The sequence below is a fragment of the Narcine bancroftii genome, chromosome 2 (assembly GCF_036971445.1).
Source record: "Narcine bancroftii isolate sNarBan1 chromosome 2, sNarBan1.hap1, whole genome shotgun sequence".
Lineage (NCBI taxonomy): Eukaryota > Metazoa > Chordata > Chondrichthyes > Torpediniformes > Narcinidae > Narcine > Narcine bancroftii.
In genome coordinates, this window is record NC_091470.1 from 209573172 (window position 1) to 209592443 (window position 19272).

The window sequence follows — 19272 nt, forward strand, 5'->3', positions numbered from 1 at the left end:
GTAAACAATGAAATGAGCGCAGAAAATGGGGAATTCGGAATTGTGACTTTGTCCAGGGAGTGGGGGGTCATGCCCAATGGGAACAGAGGTGCTTATTAGCAGGCGGCCAATGAGCGCCGGGCGGCCCCGCCCACCGACGGCGAACTTTAGAAAAGTTGCGGAAAGTTTGGCAGGAGTTGAGGGTCGAGTTTCAGGAGTTCGGGAAAGGTCTGTCACCGCAACCAAGGCTCCGTCCCTGGGCGTGTGGTCTCTCTCACTTCTGATTTGGCAGATACTATCAACTTCTCAAGAACTTTCCCCACCGCGGACGGGGCAATGAGCGAGGCGGCGAATCAGCCCGAGGGAAGTTGCATTGCCGTAGAGAAGAAAGTACTCGGTATGGGGGAGTTTGTAACAGAGAGGGAGGGGGAGAGATTGGCCGAGTGGCCACCTGGGTGATATGATACCTTCTAGGAACTCCAGTTGTATCCACATCCCCCACCGACTGGTTAACTTAAAAAAAACTTCTTCCCCCATTCAATAAAGGTAATAGTTTCAGAAAGGTGACAAGGAATTAAAACTATTTAAAGTCGGGCGCATGCGCTGCGAAAATTGGTTGAACTTTCTAAAAAGTTCCTGGAAATAGATTGAAAGACTGGTATCCCCCCTCCCTCCCCCCCTCCCTTCCCCCCCTCCCTTCTCCCTTCTCCCCCCTCCCCCCTCCCCCCTCCCCCCTCCCCCCTCTCCCCTCTCCCCTCTCCCCTCTCCCCTCTCCCCTCTCCCCTCTCCCTTCTCCCTCCCTCCCCCTACCCTCCCCTCCCTCCCCCTTCCCCCCCACCCCAATTGCTGGGCTCTTAATATGAACTTTGTTACTTGTTTGTTTCCTTTCTACTTAAGGTGACCTTGTGTGATTCTCATTTGTGTAGGGGGTTGCTTGATAATGAATGTTGGGGGGGTGTGATTGTTTGGCTGTGTGGAGTGGAGTTGTCGACAAGGGGGGAGCTTTGCATCTCAGTGAACCTTGTCTATTTAACAAGGAGACACGGGCATATAATGGGGTGGTGGTCTTGCAGAATGTTGCAAACAATTGGTGATTCGTATTGCAATGTAATTAATGTTCTGTCCACAATTCCAACCCAGCAGCATAATTACATGATTTTTCGCTCTCTGTGCTGTAAGAGTTTCATGCATTGTGCAAATGATAACCTATACCTGTTGCTTTGTTAATTGGGATTGCTCTGTAAATCAGCAATGTGATTGGACTAGTGGCCCTGTCCAATCTGGCTTTGTGACTAGGTGTTGAAGGACACCATTAATTAATGACATTGGAGGGTGAAGCTCCTTCTAGCATAGGTTTGGGATGTGGCGACCGTTGACCCCAGTTCTTTTGCAGTGCCCCCCCCCCCACCCCTGGTTTACATTTGCTGTCAAGTGGGCCAGTGTGTGGTGGGGAAGATTGTCTGTTGGGGAGGCCTCCGAGATATCCCATGTGTAGTACAGCAGAGTGATCTTCTGCTGAAGCAGTGCAGTTTTACTGGTGTGGGGCTTCATTCAAGAGCCTGATCACAGCAGGGGTTGAAGCTGGCAGTGCAGGATCTCATGCTCACAGGAGAGGGGAATTGAAGAGAGTGGGGTGAGTCTCTTAATGGGTTGGCTGCTTTTACAAGGCAGTGGAGGGGGATTTAATGTCGGACTTGGTGTTCACATGGATTATACATTTGTATTGGCCATCAGCGCTGTCCATTACACTGGCTGCAACCTTCTCTCACGAACCAGTTTTGCTCATTTTGAAATGTCTTGTGTGATGGATTTTGCATCATTTCTGGTCTCAAACTAGCATGACTTAAAGTGGTTAATAATATCACCCCTTAATCCTGGCCCATGCTGCCTGTGTAGAGTTTGCAACTTCTCCCCATGACCTGTGTGCGAGAGGATGGGTGACTGGTTACGTGGAGGATGAGCCCCACAGCCCCTGGGGCCTGTTTTCTTGGTCCAACAAGGTGATGGCTGATGCTCCATATTCCTGATCAGCCCCAACTATATTTGAAGCCAATTCTCTGACGGAAATTCAGCCTCCCTGGAAAGGACCAGTTGTCGAGTTTCTATCTCCACAGATGCTGCCTCACGCTTGATGTATAATTTCTGATTTCCAGAGTCTATGTAGCTCAGATTGTTGGTTCATGTCTTAAAGCCTAGAGTCTGATTAAGAGTTTCCTTTTCAAAATATTTTTTGGCACTCCTGTTCATGAGGTTTCAACCATTGCTGGTAAAAGTGTGAAGTTTATAAGAGATGGGTTTCCAGGACGGTTTATTTAATTAGAGCAACAAGGCGAGATTCATTTTTGGCCTGATATTGAAAAGGATTTCGGGCAACGTTAGGAACAGAATTTTGCGTCAAGATCTGTTAGTGTTTTGGTTTAAGGTTCAAGATGCTTTTATTGTCATTTATATGAAATTAGCTATCTGTAAAGGCTTTTGATGAAAGTACGGTGGTTAGGTTACCAAGCTGAGGAGGAGGTAAAGCATTGAGGCATAGAAACAGGCCTTAAACCATTCTATTATTCTCCCTAGTCCCACTGACCTGTACCCAGTCCATAGCCCTCCATACCTCTCACAGGTTCCAAATTCTTAACTGTTAAATTTGAATCCACATTCACCACTTCAGCTTGTTCCACACTCCCTCCACTCTCTGGGTGAGGAAGTTTCCCTTTCAGCCTTGACGTGTGTCCTCTGGTTTGTATCTCACCTCCCCTTAGTGGGGTAAAGCTGACCTACATTTACTCTGTCTATCCCCCTTGTAATTTTAAACACCTCCATCAAATCTCTCCTCGTTCTTCTGCGCTCCAGGGAATAAAGTCTGTACCCATTCATTGCAAATTCTACCTTGAGCCATAAAATCCCAACAGGTGATGCAGCTGTGGCTACTGTGGGGCCAACGATGGGGTGAGGTGCAGAGGCTTGGCAGCATAGGGCCTCTGTGGGCAGAGGAGAGCTCGGAGCAGGGAGCTTGAGGAAGGAACTGTGGGGCACATCCTCGGGATTTGCTGACATTGCCCGGAAGAATTGCCTTTGCCCTGTTGCAGCATGCAAAGGGGCTGTTCTGCCCACTGAGTGCATCCTGACCCCAACCCATTTACACGAATCCCATTTTACTCTTTCCCCACCTTCCTGCCATCTCCCATAAACTTTCCACCCCTCACCTCGTACAGACATCCTCTAGTGTTTGCTGTTGTTATGCCAGGAAAGAGGTGCTAACTGTCCACTGTCCACATCATGTAAATGTCTATGGCCTCGTAATCTTGCGCACCTCTATCAAGTCTCCTCTCATCCTTTTTCGCTCCAAAGAGAAAAGTCCCAGCTCTGCTAACTTTGCCTCATAAGACCCATTCTCCAATCCCGACAACATCCTGGTGAATCTCCTCTACCCCCTGTCTGTACCTTCCCCATCCTTCCTGTAATGAGGTGACCAGAACTGAATGTAATACTTATTGTAGACACTGATTTCACTGGTGGATGGTATCTTGATGTGCCTCAAATCCTTCAGAGGTGCTGGACAAAGTCGACGTTTGCTCTCGCTGATGATTTATGGGCCGAGGCTAACCATGCAGTCTGAAATGAAAAATCCCTGGTATATTCTGTAGGGCAGGCGGCAGGAGGGAGAGACGAGCAGCACTTCATGATGCTTGGAATTTGGTGGGACTCTGGGGGAGGGGCAATTGGGACAAGATCTGGGATGGGGCTGAATTTGGTCCATGGGTTCTTGGAGTAAATGACGAGTTCATTGTCGTAAGCTGAAATACTCTGGAACCATACAGATATTTTTTTTTACCAACCACAACAGTCTTGCATTGAAAAAGATGTTCATGGATAGTACCAAATGTTTATGGGTAGTAACTGTCCAGGATGGCACAGTTTTGAAGGGCTGAATGGTCTGCTTTTTTAAATCTGGGTGCCTCCATGATGGTGGAAAGGTGCCTATCAAGGAGGAGAATTTTTTAGCTATACAGCCCTTCTAGCACACGAGTCTATGCCGCCCAATTATCCTACATTTGGAATGGTGGGAGGAAACTCCCATAGACACGAGGAGATTGTTGTTTGGCCTCTTGAGCCACTGTCTTGGCATCTCAGCACTGGTTTTTGTGTTCTATTTGACTCATGCAAACCTGTCAGCTCAATCTGTCTCCCACTTGCTTGCATGTTGCTAGTGGAAATGGGGAGGACGGGAAATTGTGAGGAACAAATCAAGTCCCTCGCAAGGGAGAGCTGCTAGAAATCTTATGGCTGTTATTTTTCTGCTTCAAAACGCAGCCACCAGTGTACTGGGCACCGTGAAGTGGTTCAACGTTCGAAATGGCTACGGCTTCATCAACAGGTAACGAGGTTGGGTTCCAGTTTGCTCGTGGCTTTCAGCAAGGGTGGCCTGGGGGGGGGGGGGGGGGCGTGGGGGTGTGGAGTGCTGGAGAAACCTGGCAGGTTTTATTGATTATTAATGTGAGATACTGAGATACACAAGTACAATATATCTATATACATGCAGTACAGGCCCTTCAGCCCTTGATATTGTGCTGACCCATATATTCCTTAAAAACCACCCTACCCGTAAGACTTTCTTTCATCCATGCTATACCCAAGAAACCCTTTCCTTCCCCAACCCTCTCTTCCTCCAGCACCCCACCACTTCCCCCTCCAGCCAGAGAGCTGCGTCCCTCCCCATCACTTCTCAGCTTCTTTCTCTTCTGTCCTCCCACCCATATCCACCAATGGCCTTGAAGCTGTTCCTCCCTCCGCCCCACATTTTTAATTTGGGCCCCAGCCTGGTCTTTTTTGGTTGTTGCTTGTACCTTGATGAAGGGCCCAGGCCCAAAACGCTGGTCAGCCTGTGGATGCTGGGTGACTTTGCTGAGTTTCTCCAGCGCAGTTGTGCATTGTGGTTCAGCCTAGCTGTGCACCTCCTTCCTGTTGGTAGCAGGTAAAAGACCACATCGGAGTATGGGATCAAACTTGCTTTTCTGGAGTGAGAGTCTGTAATTCTACCTGCTGGCCTGCTGAGTTTTTATGGGGTTGGGGGGGAGGGGGATGTGGGAAAGAATGCAGGGAGAATGTAAACACCAAGGGGAACCAACTGATTCCACAACGTAACTTTGCAGCTGAAATCCCCCTTCCCTAGATCTGTTCCCTACGTCCTGCAAACACAATTGGGTGCAAGTATTTTTTGTTGTGGCTTGACCTGAACTTTCCTCCTCTCCTAACCTGAGATCCAGCGCCTTTCAACTTCCCCACCTTTTGGAGATCTAGCCACTTCGTTCCCAGCCACCCATGGACCAGAACACTTGTCTTTTTGTCTCAGTCTTGTTTGCTCATTCCAGGAGTGGGGGGGTTTAGATGTAACAAGGAAGTTTCTCCCCGGAGGGCATCAGTTTGAAGATTTGTAGTGGGTCCAAGGAAATGTCTGTCTCACTCAAAGGGTGGCTGGAATCTGGTACGTGCCGCCTGAGGGGTTGGTGGAGACTGAGACTAACCCCAGTTCAAAAAAACCTCTGGACAAGTGCTTATACCCCCTAAAGTTGAGGAGGTGACATATTCTCTGGGTGAACATTTTGAGTGTGAATGGAGATGTGGTTATCATCAACATGATGGGCTGAAAGGCCTGTTCGACTCCAGACATTGATGACTTCAGGACAGTCCTGTTGACCTTTGTCCTCCATACCACACCCATCCATGTACCTGTCCAAATTTTTCTTAAATGTTAAACTGAGTCCGCATTCACCACCTTGGCTCGTTCCACCTCTGTGTGAAGAAGTTCCCCGCCCCCCCCACACTTAAACTTCTCCCCTTTCGCCCTTAACATGTCCCCCCAACTTCGGGGGGGGGGGGGCGGGGTGGGAAAAAGCTCCTTGCATTTCCTCTAATGAGACCCTGATAATTTTGTATCCAATCTCCTCTTGTTCTTCTGTGCTCCAGGGAATGAAGTTCCAACCTGCTTAATTTTTCCTTTTAATTCAGTTCTTCAAGTGGAGAGTCATGCAATTCTTCCACAGTTTGTGTGTCTCCACTGACTATTTCTTCTCTCCCTTTTCTTCAAGGAATGACACAAAAGAAGATGTTTTTGTTCACCAGGTATGTCTTATGGTTCTTGTATCTTTTCCCGATTCCGCAGTGGTTGGGGTGGGGCTGGAGATGAGGGAAAGGCTTCTCTCCATTCAAAGGGTTTTGGGGGGGTTGGGTACATTGTCATGAACAGGTCACAATTTGTTTTGCAGCAACAAAATTGTGTAGGATTAGTGCAAAGAATTCATATAAATTACATTTCAGTAAATACACGGTATATTAAAAAAAAGTTAGGGCAAAAGCGGAGAAAGTGGGGCTGCGTCTGTGGGTCGTTGTCCATTCAGGAATCTGATGGTGGAGGGGAAGGATTTGTGCTGCTGGGTGCTTGTCTTCAGGCTCCTGTACCTCCTTCCCAATGGTAACAGAGTGAAGAGGGCATGGCCTGAGTGGTGGGGGTGGTCCTTGAGACTAGAGGTTGCTTTCTTCACACACCGCCTCTTGTTGAGTGGAGTCTGTTGCCCGTGATGGCTGCTTTCTTAGAAACCTCCCAAGAGGTCACCAACTGCCACGGGTTTCTGTGTGAGGCAGGCACCTTGTTTGGCAAATAATGTGAGGAATGGGATGTGACATCAAGCAGTTGTCCCAGGCGGACACTATGATTGTAGTAAAAATGCACAGTAAATACAGGAGGACCTTGGCCGCTCTTGCAACGTCCACAGGAGGTGAAGATCTATCACCGACATTTCAGGCCAGAGCCCTTCCTCAAGCCTGCCTGCTTCTTCGCACACCTTGAGGGAAGGCTCAGTCCTGAGGTGTCAGTGATTTACAATACCTTTACCTCCTGTGGATGCTGAGAGACTGGCCGAGTTCCTGCAGCTCTCTCTTTCCCTCTGCCATCCTGTTCCCCTCCCTCTCCAGTTTCTTGGTTGGTCATAGATCACCTGTAGAACATGGAACATTGAGCAGAGAGCTACAGCCCAGTGCAGGCCCTTTGGCCCTCGATGTTGTGCCAACCCATATATTCCTTAAAAAGAAATACTAAACCCTCCCCTCCATGTCACCTATTTTTCTTTAATCCACTTGGTTTGTCTAAGAGTCTCTGAAATGCCCCTATTGTTCCAGCCTCCACCATTATCCCCAGCAAGGCATTCCAGGCATCCACCACTCTGTCTATTAAAAAAAAAAGTACCCCTGATGTCTCCCCTAAACTTCCCTCCCTTCACTTTGTCCACTGGTATTTGCTACTCCTGCCCTGGGAAACAGGCACTGTCTGTCCATGCCTTTCAGAATCTTATCAACCTCTCCTCCTTTTTTGCTCCAAAGAGAAAAGTCCCAGCTCTGCTAACTTTGTCTTATAAGGTTTGTTTCCCAATCCAGGCAACACCTCTGTCCCCTCTCCATAGCTTCCACAACCTTCCTATAATGAGGTGACCACACCTGAACACAATACTCCAGAGATTTGTCGAGCTGCAACATGACCTCCTGACACTTGAGCTCAATCCCCTGATTGGTGAAGCCCAGTGTCTCATAGGTCTCCTTAACTATCTCGTCAAGGTTGGATTAAAATGCTCCAGGGTTCCCTTGGAAATTTCTTTGGAGGTCTCTGTGGGATCTCCCTTCCTCCTTGAACTGTCTTGATTTTAATTTGGACATAAAGCACGGTAACAGGCCCTTCCGGCCCACAGGCCCGTACTGCCTGAATACACCAATTCACCCTCAACCCCTATGCGTTGGGAGGAAACCCCTCCATTTTCACACAGTGAGAACATACAAACTCCTCTGAGACAGTGCTTTATTGGAACCTGGGGTGCAGTCATAGTCTTGTGCTAACTATGCTGCTCATGAAAGGTTGCTAAGAAAACATCAGGCCTTGGGCACATGTTTCGGAAATGGAGGGGGAGGGTATTTGGATGTAATTTGGGGGTGTGGTGGGAACTGAGGCAGCGCGTGCCAGTTGGGCATTTGCTGCAGCTCAGACTTGTGCCCTTCCCACCTGCAGACGGCCATCAAGAAGAACAACCCTCGCAAGTACCTGCGGAGCGTTGGAGACGGAGAGACGGTGGAGTTTGATGTGGTTGCGGGTGAGAAGGTGAGGCCTTGCCAGAGCTCTCCCCTTTCTGAGGGAAAGGCTGGTTGCTGAGGGTTTGGTGAGGCAAGGTGGGCAGGAAGCAAGGGGCTGAGATCCATCACTAACGTTTAGTTCCCGCAATTTTGGTGAACAACTGGACAACTATTTTTTTCAGAAAGTTCACTTCTAGAAAGCAAATTGGTGATTCTGATGGACAACTTCAAGCTGAACACTAGGATAACTTCAAATTTGCTGCATCAAGTAGAAAGTTGGAGAAACCTTGCATTAACTTTTATTGAATTTAGCGTGTTTAATCGCATAATGACGCTGACACTTTGCGTCAGTTCAGTCGACCTAAAAATGTTTTGCCGCTGATTTTCGTTTGTACTCAGCATCTGATGCCTCTCGTGTCAGTGTCCAACAATAGTCAGCCGGCGTTGACAGATTCCAGTTGCCCTGATACCGCTTTCCCACGGTTGCAATGACCTGGTGAAACCTTTACCGTGTTCATCACTGACAGCACCAAGATCAGTCGGGAGGACATCCAGGGGCGAATGCAGAGAATGAATTTTCAACAATGGTTTTGTCTGCTTGAAGGAGACTTAAAATGTGACAGGAAATCTCAAAAATAAGTTTATATCTAAACAATGGTGCATGATAGGAAAATATAAAGATGTTTTTGATCAGCAGCCCAACATCCATAAAATACAGCGTAAAGTGTTCAGGAAGCAAAATCTTTATTGTCTAGTGTGATTAACTGATTCCTTGTCCAATGCAGGTGTGTGTAATCAAACTGGGTTACAATTTGCTGCAGATTGAAATTCCACACCCTATTCCCACACTGACATGTCTGCCCACATCGTGCACTGCCAGACTAAGGCCACACAGAAATTGGAGAAACAGCACCTTGTATTCCATCTGACCTCTCTCCAACTAGTCAGTGTTAATATTGACTTCCCAAATTTCTGTTAACATCACAAGATACAGAGGCAAAGTAGGGCATCAGCCCATCGAGTCTGCTCTGCCATTCTATCATGAAGTTGATCCATCCTCTCTCAGCCTCCTGTTAACCCCTCCTCTTCCATGTTTGTCTCCTTCCTGGTCCCTCTGTTTCCTTCCCTCCCCATCACTTCTACCCTCCCACCTGTGACCTCAGACCTGTTGGCCTCCCTTCCTCCCCCGGAGTCCAGGCCGTCTCCTTTATTCATAAACCCGCTTTCTATTTGCCCTGACCTTGACAAGGGGCCCAGGCCCTGAAACGTCAGTGACCCTTTTCCTGCAGACGCTGCATGACCTGCTGAGTCTCCAGCACCATTGTTCCCTGGGATTTATTCTGGTTTCATCAGCTTTGCTGGTTGCCCCTTCCTACATGAGGGAGGCCTCCTGTTGCCCAGGCATCGTGACTCATAGGGCATTGTGGATGGTAATGGTGCATGCTCTATCTCCTTCAGCCCTGCTGTCTCTGATGTGCAGGGAGCGGGTGGGGGAGTTAATTTGCCTCTTGTTGTCCTGCATTAGGAAGAGGGGGGTGTGAGTTGGGTTGGGGAGGGTTTGATGGTGCCCACTCTCTACCTCCTCTCCTTCTCCCCCACCCCACGTGCAGGGAGCGGAGGCGGCCAATGTCAGTGGTCCTGGTGGTGTCCCAGTGAAGGGGAGCCGCTACGCTCCGAACCGCCGCCGATTCCGAAGAGGCTTTGTCCGCCGCCGGGAGCCCGCAACTCAGGCAAGTGGAAGGGTTCCCGAAACGTCTCGGCTGACGGTGAACAGGTTGCGGTGACCTGTCGTGGAGGAGGCTGTTCAGCCCCTTGTCTGTGCTGTCTTTGATGAGATATTTTGCCAATTTTTTTTCCTGTATTGTGCTTTCGAGCGTGCATTCCTTTGTGTTCCCTAAAATAACGTTCAGCAACTGAGATTCCTGCTGGATAAAGATGGATCCCACCCCCAGCTTGAAATAATGTTGTCTCTGTTAAATAGATAAAAACATCAAGCAGGAGAAAGTCAGCAGGTCGATCGGTGCCCTTTAGGTGGCAAAGATAAAGGTGCAGAAGTAGCGTTTCGGGCTCGAGCCTTTCAATAAAGGGCACAGTCCGACCTACTGAGTTTCTTCAGCTTCATGTTTTCACTTCAACCACAGCATCTGCGGACGTCCATGTTTTCACTTCTCTTAAATAGATCACCCCTTATTTTAACTGTTCCATAAGAAATGGGGCAGGGGCCGGCCATTCAGCCCATCGAGCCTGCTCCACCATCCACCATGGCTGATCTGATGAGGGGCTCATCTCCACCAACCTTCCTTTTCCCCCCCCATATCCCTTCATTCTACGACTGTATAAAAATCTACCCAACCTGGTCTTAAATATATTTACTGAGGTCGTCTCCACTGCTTCAACGGGCACCAAATTCCACAGATTCCCCACCCTCTGGGAAAAGCATCTCAAACCTAAATCTCCTCCCCTGGATCTTGAGGCAATGACCCCTAGTTCTGGCCTCCCACCCATAGAAATAACTTGCCTAACTCTCCCCTTATCTGTGCCTTTTGTAATTTTATACATTTCTGTAAGATCCCCTCTCGTTCTGAATTCCAGCGAGAACAGTCCCAGACAACCTGATCTCTCCTCTCAGGCCAACCCCTCATCTCATTCCAACCCCTCATCTCATTCCGTGAGCATAGTTTTCTCGGCCACAAGGATCCGTACTGCAAGGAATTCCAAAGAAATCATTTTTTTCTTCTTTTGCTGGGAATCGATCTCCCAAGGTTTTATAGCCCAAGCTCTGATAATGAGTGGATGATGTGCACCAAAATTCTTATTTGCAGCAGCCAACATTTGAAGTTCCCTTTGTTCTGTAATAATACATAAAAATGTACATCAATTTCTGCCTGTCGTAAGGCAAACAGAGTTGCCATGATAATTGCCCGGCGCCTCTAACAGTGGGTGAGAGAAGCAGAAGACAATCCCTTCAGAGACCGAGTGTCTGTGGATTCACCTCCAACACTTCTGCAGCCGCATGGACTCCTGTTCGATCTGTCAGCCACCTGAGCTCTGGATCTGAACCTCCGATGTGATCAGGAAGCCTCCAGCGCCCCGAGGCCCTTTCGAGCCTTTCTTGCCCTCGGCGTCCTCTCGATACTCGGTTCCCATGAGCCGGTCTCCAGCAGCCCGTGAGGCCATGTGGACCTCTCATTGGTCCGTCGCAGTCCTGTAGGGTCATCTCCTCTGCTGTTCCTCTACTGGGGTTGGGGGTGGGGTGATGTTCACCTCTGCTTCCTCCCCCCCCCAACCAACCCCCAAGAGTCTGCAACCCCTCGTGAAATGCTGCCCAGCACAGGCACTGCCATTTTGGGTACTGACCCTGCTCTCAAAGGGTTTGAAAACAAACACCATTGAACAAGTTTATATGGGAAATAAACTCCTGCAGGAACAACCGAAAATAACTAATAGAATGTTTGATTGAATTAAGAGGCCATTCACTAGGTGATGGAAGGCATGGTCAGCCCAGCGCTGTTAGTGCCAGGAACTGGGGTTCGAATCCCGCGCTGTCTACATTCTCCCTGTGTTTGCTTGGGTTTTCTCTGGGGGCTTTGGTTCCTCCCACCGTTCGAACAGTACAAGGGGTTGTAGGTTACTGGGCGGTAGGGCCTCGTGTATCCTTAAAATAAAATAAAAGTGCAAAACAAGTTATTTAGCAATAGTGCAGACAGTCCTTTAGTGAAGTCAGTCATCCCTGGTTCATGTAACCAAGAGCCTGATGGATGTTGTGAAGAACCTAGAGGTGGAGGTACCTTCTGCCCAGAGGGAGCAGTGAGAAGAGGTTGTGACCAGGGGGTGGGGATCCTTGACGGCATCTGATGCCTTCCTGAGGTAGTGCCTCGCGCTGATGTCTGCAGTTGACGGGAGGTCGGAGACTGCGATGGACTGGCTGGGTTTGCAGTCTTCCATGTTCCTGGGCACCCAAAGTCCCAGAGCAGGCTGCGATGAGGTCATTCGGTGTGCCTTCCACAGTGCCCCTGTCGAGGTTTAATGGTGTACCTGACAAGGTGCCAGATCTCTTTTGGAAAGCAGAGGTGTTGCCATGCCCTGTACTGGCTCTGAGAGGGTGTGAGAAATCTGGGCTCCAAGGGCCTTGAAGGCCTTTCTGCCACCATCCCACCAGTGCGGACAGATGTGTGGTTCTCTCAGCCTCTCCTTCCTGATGCAATAAAACCTCTTGTATGCATCGCGTAATGGGATTATTAGATGCCGGATAAGTGTATTTTCCATTTGCTTGATCCTGGCTCTTACAATGCCCGATAATGCATCTGCATTAAGAATTAACACTGTACTTACACTGAATAAATGTTGCCTGCATGAATATATATATATATATATATATATATATATATAAACCTTAAAGCATTTCACTTTATTTGAAAATGTTTAACTGTCGCTGCTGATGCACCATCAAAGATTAGAAGTTGTGTCAAAACTGATAGGCTTTTATTAACAACAGAATGGAGGCCCATCCGTGCTTGTCGACTGTCCTGGACTGAGGAGGGTCTGTGGAATAGTCACCCTTTATTTGTGGTCTGTGGGATGAGCCATAAGCGCAGTCAGTCCAGATGAACTGTAACAAATACTAACTCAGCCAAAATGCATACCTTCGTTTTGGGAGTTTGCTGGGTTGAAGTGAATTAAATGTTCCTTATAAATTGGTCTGGTCGGCTGCTGCAGCTGTTGTAGTACCAGCTGAGGAGGCATCCATGTTTTGGAGGGCCACCTCGAGTGGGTCTGCTAGTTTGTCTGCCTTTAAGTTGAGCTCGCCTGCTCCAACAGTCTCTGGCGGATCTGAAGCCCATGACGTGGGTGTCTCTGACTGGGTTCACTGCGGCCGTCGAGGCCTTGCAGCCGCAGGCCCGTCCAAGAGCTCACTGGGCCCAAAAGTACTTGGCGCTAGATTTTCCCCGGGTCGCTGCATCTGAAGGTTCCTCCCCTTGACGGAACTGCCCAAAAGGTGAACAGTAACATTACAGATTACCCCCTCCCCCACCCAACTTTACAGATAAAGTCTCTGCCCGCGGTGACTCTTACTCAGCGGGAGAAGGAGACACTTTGAGAGGCCCTCCCTTCCCCCAATGACAAGCGGAATCATCCAGCACGACGTCATTGCTGTCTCACACCACAGCTGCTGCTACGAGCAAAGCCTGACCAAGGCTGGAAATCCACTGGCTGGATATTTACTCTCAAAAGTTCATGTTACTTCAGAGAACTTTACAATTTTAAATGTGTGTTTTTTAACCTATTATTTTCTTTTTTTTAATTTTAAAATTTATTTTCAACTTGTTTTTTACTGGATGCTTGAATTCTGGACACCCAGGGTTTTACTGTATCAACAGCAATCTCCTGATGACAATTACGCAATTCTAAAACTAATACCAGCATTCTTTTAAAACTTGTATAGTTCTGGCATCGTAGTGGTGTAGGGGAGAGCAATGCTGTTTCAGCGCCAATGACTTGGTTCGAGTCCCATGCTGTCTGTGAAGAGTTTGTACATTTCCCCCCGTGTCTGCGTGGGTTTTCCCCAGGGCAGTCCAGTTTTCTCCCACTGTTCAAAACTTACCGGGGGGGGGGGGGGGGGGGGGGGGGTGTAGGTTAATGGCGTGTAATTGGGCGGCATGGGTTTGTGGGCCAGAAGGGCCTAATCTAAAAGTGTGGTTCTCAACCTTTTTCCTCCCACTCACATCCCACTTTAAGTAATCCCTAGGCCATCGTGTTCTGTGATTAGTAAGGGATTGCTTAAGGTGGGATGTGAGTGGGAAGGGAAGGTTGAGAACCACAGGTCTTGACCCAATTGTTATATTTTGCTTGAAAAATTGTCATTGGCCCATTTCCTTTGGAGTTCTGAAATGGTGCACATAATGAGTCAATTAGAGACAATTAAGACAAGCCTTTCTTTCCACTCTCATCCCACCTTGAGCAAATCCAGAGTACCGATGGCCAGGGGATTACTTAAAGTGGGATGTGAGGGGGAAGAAAAAGGTAGAGAACCTCTGATGTAAAATTTAAATCTCCACTGACAGCCCAAAGTCTGACTTTGCTCCTGGTTCGAGCAATGGCCTGTGTCTGCTCTGAGGCCAGACCCCGATGGACCACACAAAATATCGCACAAGTTCCACGAGGCAGAAAGGAATGGTTTGCTGCTCTTCTTCCCTGCTCCATGGATGGTGCTGTGTGTTTCGAGCAGTTTCTGTTTTCCATTAGCTGTTCGTGAGTAGGCCTATATTTTACCTCCGTGAGACCGAACTGTTCCAATGTGCAAGAATGGGGCGTCCTGGTGCCTGAGGTACACGAGGCTGGTGTGCACGTTTGAGTAAAAGGATTTGTTTACATGTGGATGCTGTATACAGTTTAATTTTGAGTGGGGGAAAATTTATCGTGGGGTTGTGTGTACTCTGACCACTAATCTGAAAGTTTATCACTCAGAAAGAAAAAGTCATTGTGATGGCTCCATTTGTTCATGGTGATGGTGAAGCTGATCAGACCAATGGTTGATCTCCACAAGGATGTTGATAAGAAAATGGAAGGTGTTCACAGGGAGTCCATGGGTCCCTGCCAATGGAGTCATTGATCTTGGTGGTGGGGGAAGAGAGGAGAGGAGAAATCTTAACTTTTCCACAGTAAAAAGTTCTGCAAGTTCTGCTCGCTTTCAGTTTCAACTGCTTGTGATGGTGGAAATCTGTTTTGCATGCTATCCAGACAGGTGAACCCGTATGGCAGGTGGAGCTGAATGTAGTGTGGCAGAGAAAAATGCAAATAAAACTATGCTCTGTCTGCACAGAGGTAGTTCGGTGGGAATGTCCATTGCACAAAGGCATTCTGGGAGTGCATGATGGGATGGTATGGAGGGAGTTTCACTCTTTCTGGCCCTGGGGCAATTTTGTACTGTCCACTCTGTCCCCCACAATGATCAGAGTAGTGACCACAGGCCACACATCCCCATGGCTGGGCAAATCACCCTCGACTTCCTCCAGCAGTGTTGACCATCTGCTCCCCACAGGGTGACCCGTCAGTGACGGGAGAGGCAGTGGAAAGCTCCGGTGAGCAGCAGGACGACTCAAGCAAGCCGGCTCCTGGCCAACAGCATGTGCCCAGCCAGCAGCGCAGCCTCTCCACTCCGTACTTCTACCGCATCGCTGTCAGCGTCGGCCTCAGGCTACGGCGCAAGGAGCTGGATCGGCAGCCAGTGTGAGTCGCTCCTTCTGGTTGGGTTGCTGGAGTGTCACCAGGAAGCCCTGGTGTCAGTTGCTGCTGCCTTGGACCCTCTTTTCACCCTTCGTGTTCCACAGAGGGAGGGGCTGGTGACCATCTCGCACGCATCACCCATAGTTACGGGCTTGTCGTCCACTGATGTTGGTTCCTCTGTCTTACCTCCACACAATCGTTTCTGTTGGAGGGTTTGTGGCTGTCAACAGGCGTGTAACTTGACTGTCCATGTAGGTGGTATTTTGGAATCAGGGCTAGCATGCTTTCAATGGGACAGAGTAGCCTCTTTTCTGCACTGTTTGTCTTTGTAAAGTAACAGCGCAGACCCTTTTGCCCGTGGTGTTGTACTGACCCACTCCCCTTGTCATTGTAACCCTCCCCTCCACTTACAAACTGGCTAAAAACAGAAAATGGCCAAAAGGCTGATTGGCTGGGGTAGAATCTGCAGGATGAGAATGTTTGGGAATGAGAAATCTTATTTTTGTTTCAGAGTTTTCAACTTGTAATACCTGAGTCTTAAATACCCCTAATGTTCCAGCCTCCACCAACACCCCGGCGAGGCATTCCAGGCCCCCACACTCTTTATGTAAAACAAATTTCCCTGTCGTCTCTCCTAAACTCCCCACCACCCCCCCCGCCCCACTTTACTTTTTACAGACGCCCTCTGGTGTCTGCTATTCCGCCCTGGGAAACAGGCACTGTCACCCTGTTTCTGCCTCTCAGAATCTTGTCGACCTCTATCAAATCTCCTCTCCCCTTTTCTTCAAAGAGGAAAGTCCCAGCTCTGCTAACTTTGCTTCATAAGACTTGTTTCCAAATCCAGGCAACATCCTGGTGAATCTCCTCTGCCCCCTCTCCACAGCTTCCACACCCTTCCTGTAATGAGGTGACCAATGTTCCAAGTGTGGGTCTCACCAGAGATTTGTAGAGTTGCAACGCGACCTCCCGGCTCTTGAACTCAATCCCCCGACTAATGAAGTCCAGTGTCCATCGGCCTTCTTAAGCATCTTATCAACTTTGAGGGAAATAAGGATTTGGATCCTAAGAACCTCTGTTCCTCCACACAGTGAAGTGTCCAACCACTAACCCTGAACTCAGCCGTCTGGGTTGATCTTCTCAAAGGCAAGTGTAAGCAAATTTATTTCTGAACTTTATTTAAATGAATCCAACCAATCTCGGTCCCAAAGTTTGGTGGATCAGTCTCTCTCCAGTTTTCTCGAGCTAACAGATATCCTTCACTTTCGGTGTCTCCCTGGAACTGCTCTTGTTTGGCATGGGTGGGGGGGGGGAAGAGAGGGAGTGAGGAGCCAGATTCTTTGGATTTGAAGGGGGGAGTTGGGGGAGGCATTGAAAATCGCTAGGATTTTGGGAGTTGGTGACTTCAGCCTGGAGTTGGACAGGGGTGGGGATGAAGAGTTAGTGCCTCTGTCTCTTTCCTGTAAAAAGCCTTCCTTCCTTCTTCTCCCCACCCCCCCCCCCAGGGAGAGGAGGCACTGGAGAACCGGGAGACCGCCCCACCGTCCAGAGATCAGCCACAGCAGTCGACGCAGCGAGTAGCAGGAGGCGTGAGGTACAGGCCTCAATTCCGCAGGTAATCTGTGGGCTGCCGCGAACCGTGCCATGTTTCTTGCCTTGCTGTTCTCCAGCACCACTCACCAATTTCCAGCGTCCCCCCTTCCTAAGATCTCGGAGCAGAAGCCGGCCTTTTGAGCGCACCCCACCATTTGATCATGAACTGATCACTTGATGCCTTGACTAATCAAACTCCCACTGATCTCTGCCTTCAACACACCCAACAACCTCACTTCCACAGACTCAACCCTCTGGCTAAAGAAATTTATCCGCATGTGTTTTAAATTGACCTTTTATCCTCTTGTTCAGGACTCCCTGACTGTGGGAAACGTCCTTGCCCACATCGACTCTGTCCAGGCCTTTCAGCATCCAAAACACCTCGATGAGATTCCTCTCATTGTCCTTCTGTCCTCCAACGTATACAGTCCAAGAGCTGACAATCGTTCCTAGCTTACAAACCCTTTCATTGCTGGAATCATTCTAGTAAACCTTTTCTTAACCCTCTTCAATCCCAGGATGTCCTTTCTCAAATATGGCCCCCAGAACTGCACCCTGTTCTCCACGCAGGGTTTCACCTGTGTCCCACAGGGCCTCAACATCACACCTCTGCTCTGATATCCCATCCCTCTAGATACAACATCAACACTGCATTCGCCTCCTTCACCACCGACTCAGCCTGGAGGTTCACTTTCAGAGTGTCCTGTACAACTCCTGTCCCTTTGTACCTCAGAATTTTGAATTTTCTCCCCATCCAAATAATATTCTGCCTGTTGTGAAGTGAATGACCTGGTAGGGGGGATGGGACAAGGAAGGGGTGGGGAATGAAGAGCTTATGTTTGACCTCTCGCAGCCTCTCCTGCTCACCCCTCTCCTTAAACTAGGCGCCCGTTCCGCCCCCGGCTCCAGCAGGATGTCTCAGCCACCTCCCCCACCAACACCAAGAACCAGAACGTGAAGCCAGAACAGCCGCTGCCAGAACGCAAGCGTTACCGCCGACCCTTCTTCCGCCGCAGGGTGGTTGAGCCCACGGGGAACCAGGAGCCTGCTGACTTGCCAGTGAGTGTTCTCTGGACCAAGAAGACCCCCCACCACTGCCTTGCCCCCTCCCAGATCCCCCTTCCAGATCCCCCTTCCCCCCCCCCCCCCCAATCTTCCCTGAAACGTTGGTTATGTATCTGTGCCGTGCGGCGGGAGTTTCTCCAGCCTGTTTTTCCGTGGTCCGGGGATCTGTTTTGTGTGAATATCTGTGTCATCGGATGATAATGAACAAGTTTTTAAAAATTCTTTTTATCTCCTCTCTCCAAGAAGCAGCAGAAACCCCAGTTGGCTGCTGACGCCACAGTCCCTACACCCCCTTCCAGTGAGGGGCCTGCGGAGACTGTCCCCAAGCCTGCCTTAAGCCCAGCTGCCATGCCTGAGGAGCAGCGGGTGCCCAAGGAGCAGTCATCCTCTCAGGAAGTGAGTGTCCCTGTGGTGATCCCCAGAGAGATGCTGTCTGTAACCGCCCAAGAGTCCCCAGCTGCTGGTGTGGTAAGAACAATGGCTTAAATCTGGTTTTGAGCAACATTTTCCCTCTTGTTTCACACACCCCACAGTGAGGAAGGTTCTTCAGTGAGCTGTCTGACCGATTATCTCAAACCTTCATCCAGCATGGTAACTAGCGATGAAATCAAACTTTGGAAGGTCAGACCTGAAGGCAGATTATGTGGTTAATCAGCGTGGAAGAATAGGGACGTTGGAGTCAGAATCCATACATTTCTCAAGGTCACTGCACATGTTGGTAGGATCAGTACAAAGGCCTGTGGGATGCTGGGCTTCGTTAGTCGGGGGATTGAGGTAAAGTTTATTGTCATCTGATTGTACAACCTGACGAAACAGTGTCCTCAGTGCAAAACATGCAGACACACACCCGGACATAACACAGACAAGCAATACATATGCAGTGCAAGTATATAAGCTTATGAATGTGTTAATAAACGTGATTAAAATGTGCCTTTAAAAGGTCTGGATTGTGAGGGTTTAGTTTAGGTCATATTTCACAAACTGGCATTAACATTTCACAAAATACATCTCATTTGAAGTGCAAGAGCTTTGCCTAAGCAGAGACTTCATGTCTATGGTGACTTTGAAACATGGTTGTGAATGGGACTGATGTTGTGGAATTAAAATGGACTATTGTCTTTAATCAGTTTCTGAGCCTGGAGGCCTGTTCCTTTAAATCTCTTGCCGGTTCCAGAGGAGTCATGTAGTTTTGCAAATGGGGAAAAAACAGCCTATTCTCTTTGGGGGGGGGGGGGGTTGGTGGTGGTGGTGAAGAGTTTCAGTTTTACAGCAGGAAAAGGTGTTGGAAACTGCATCTTTAGCAGA

The 19272-nt window shown here is 48.9% G+C and overlaps 1 protein-coding gene across 1 annotated transcript; it reads left to right on the plus strand.

The window, feature by feature from the left end:
* Nucleotides 1-129: 129 nt before the first annotated feature.
* LOC138755039 (Y-box-binding protein 2-B-like) lies at nt 130-18459 on the plus strand. The gene is made up of 9 exons (XM_069920215.1): nt 130-376; nt 4288-4351; nt 6063-6096; nt 8027-8116; nt 9699-9818; nt 15128-15315; nt 16815-16924; nt 17787-17961; nt 18211-18459. The coding sequence occupies exons 1-7, from the start codon at nt 316-318 to the stop codon at nt 16888-16890; spliced, it is 633 nt and encodes a 210-aa protein (XP_069776316.1). The 5' UTR covers nt 130-315; the 3' UTR covers nt 16891-16924; nt 17787-17961; nt 18211-18459.
* The last annotated feature ends 813 nt before the right edge of the window (nt 18460-19272 follow it).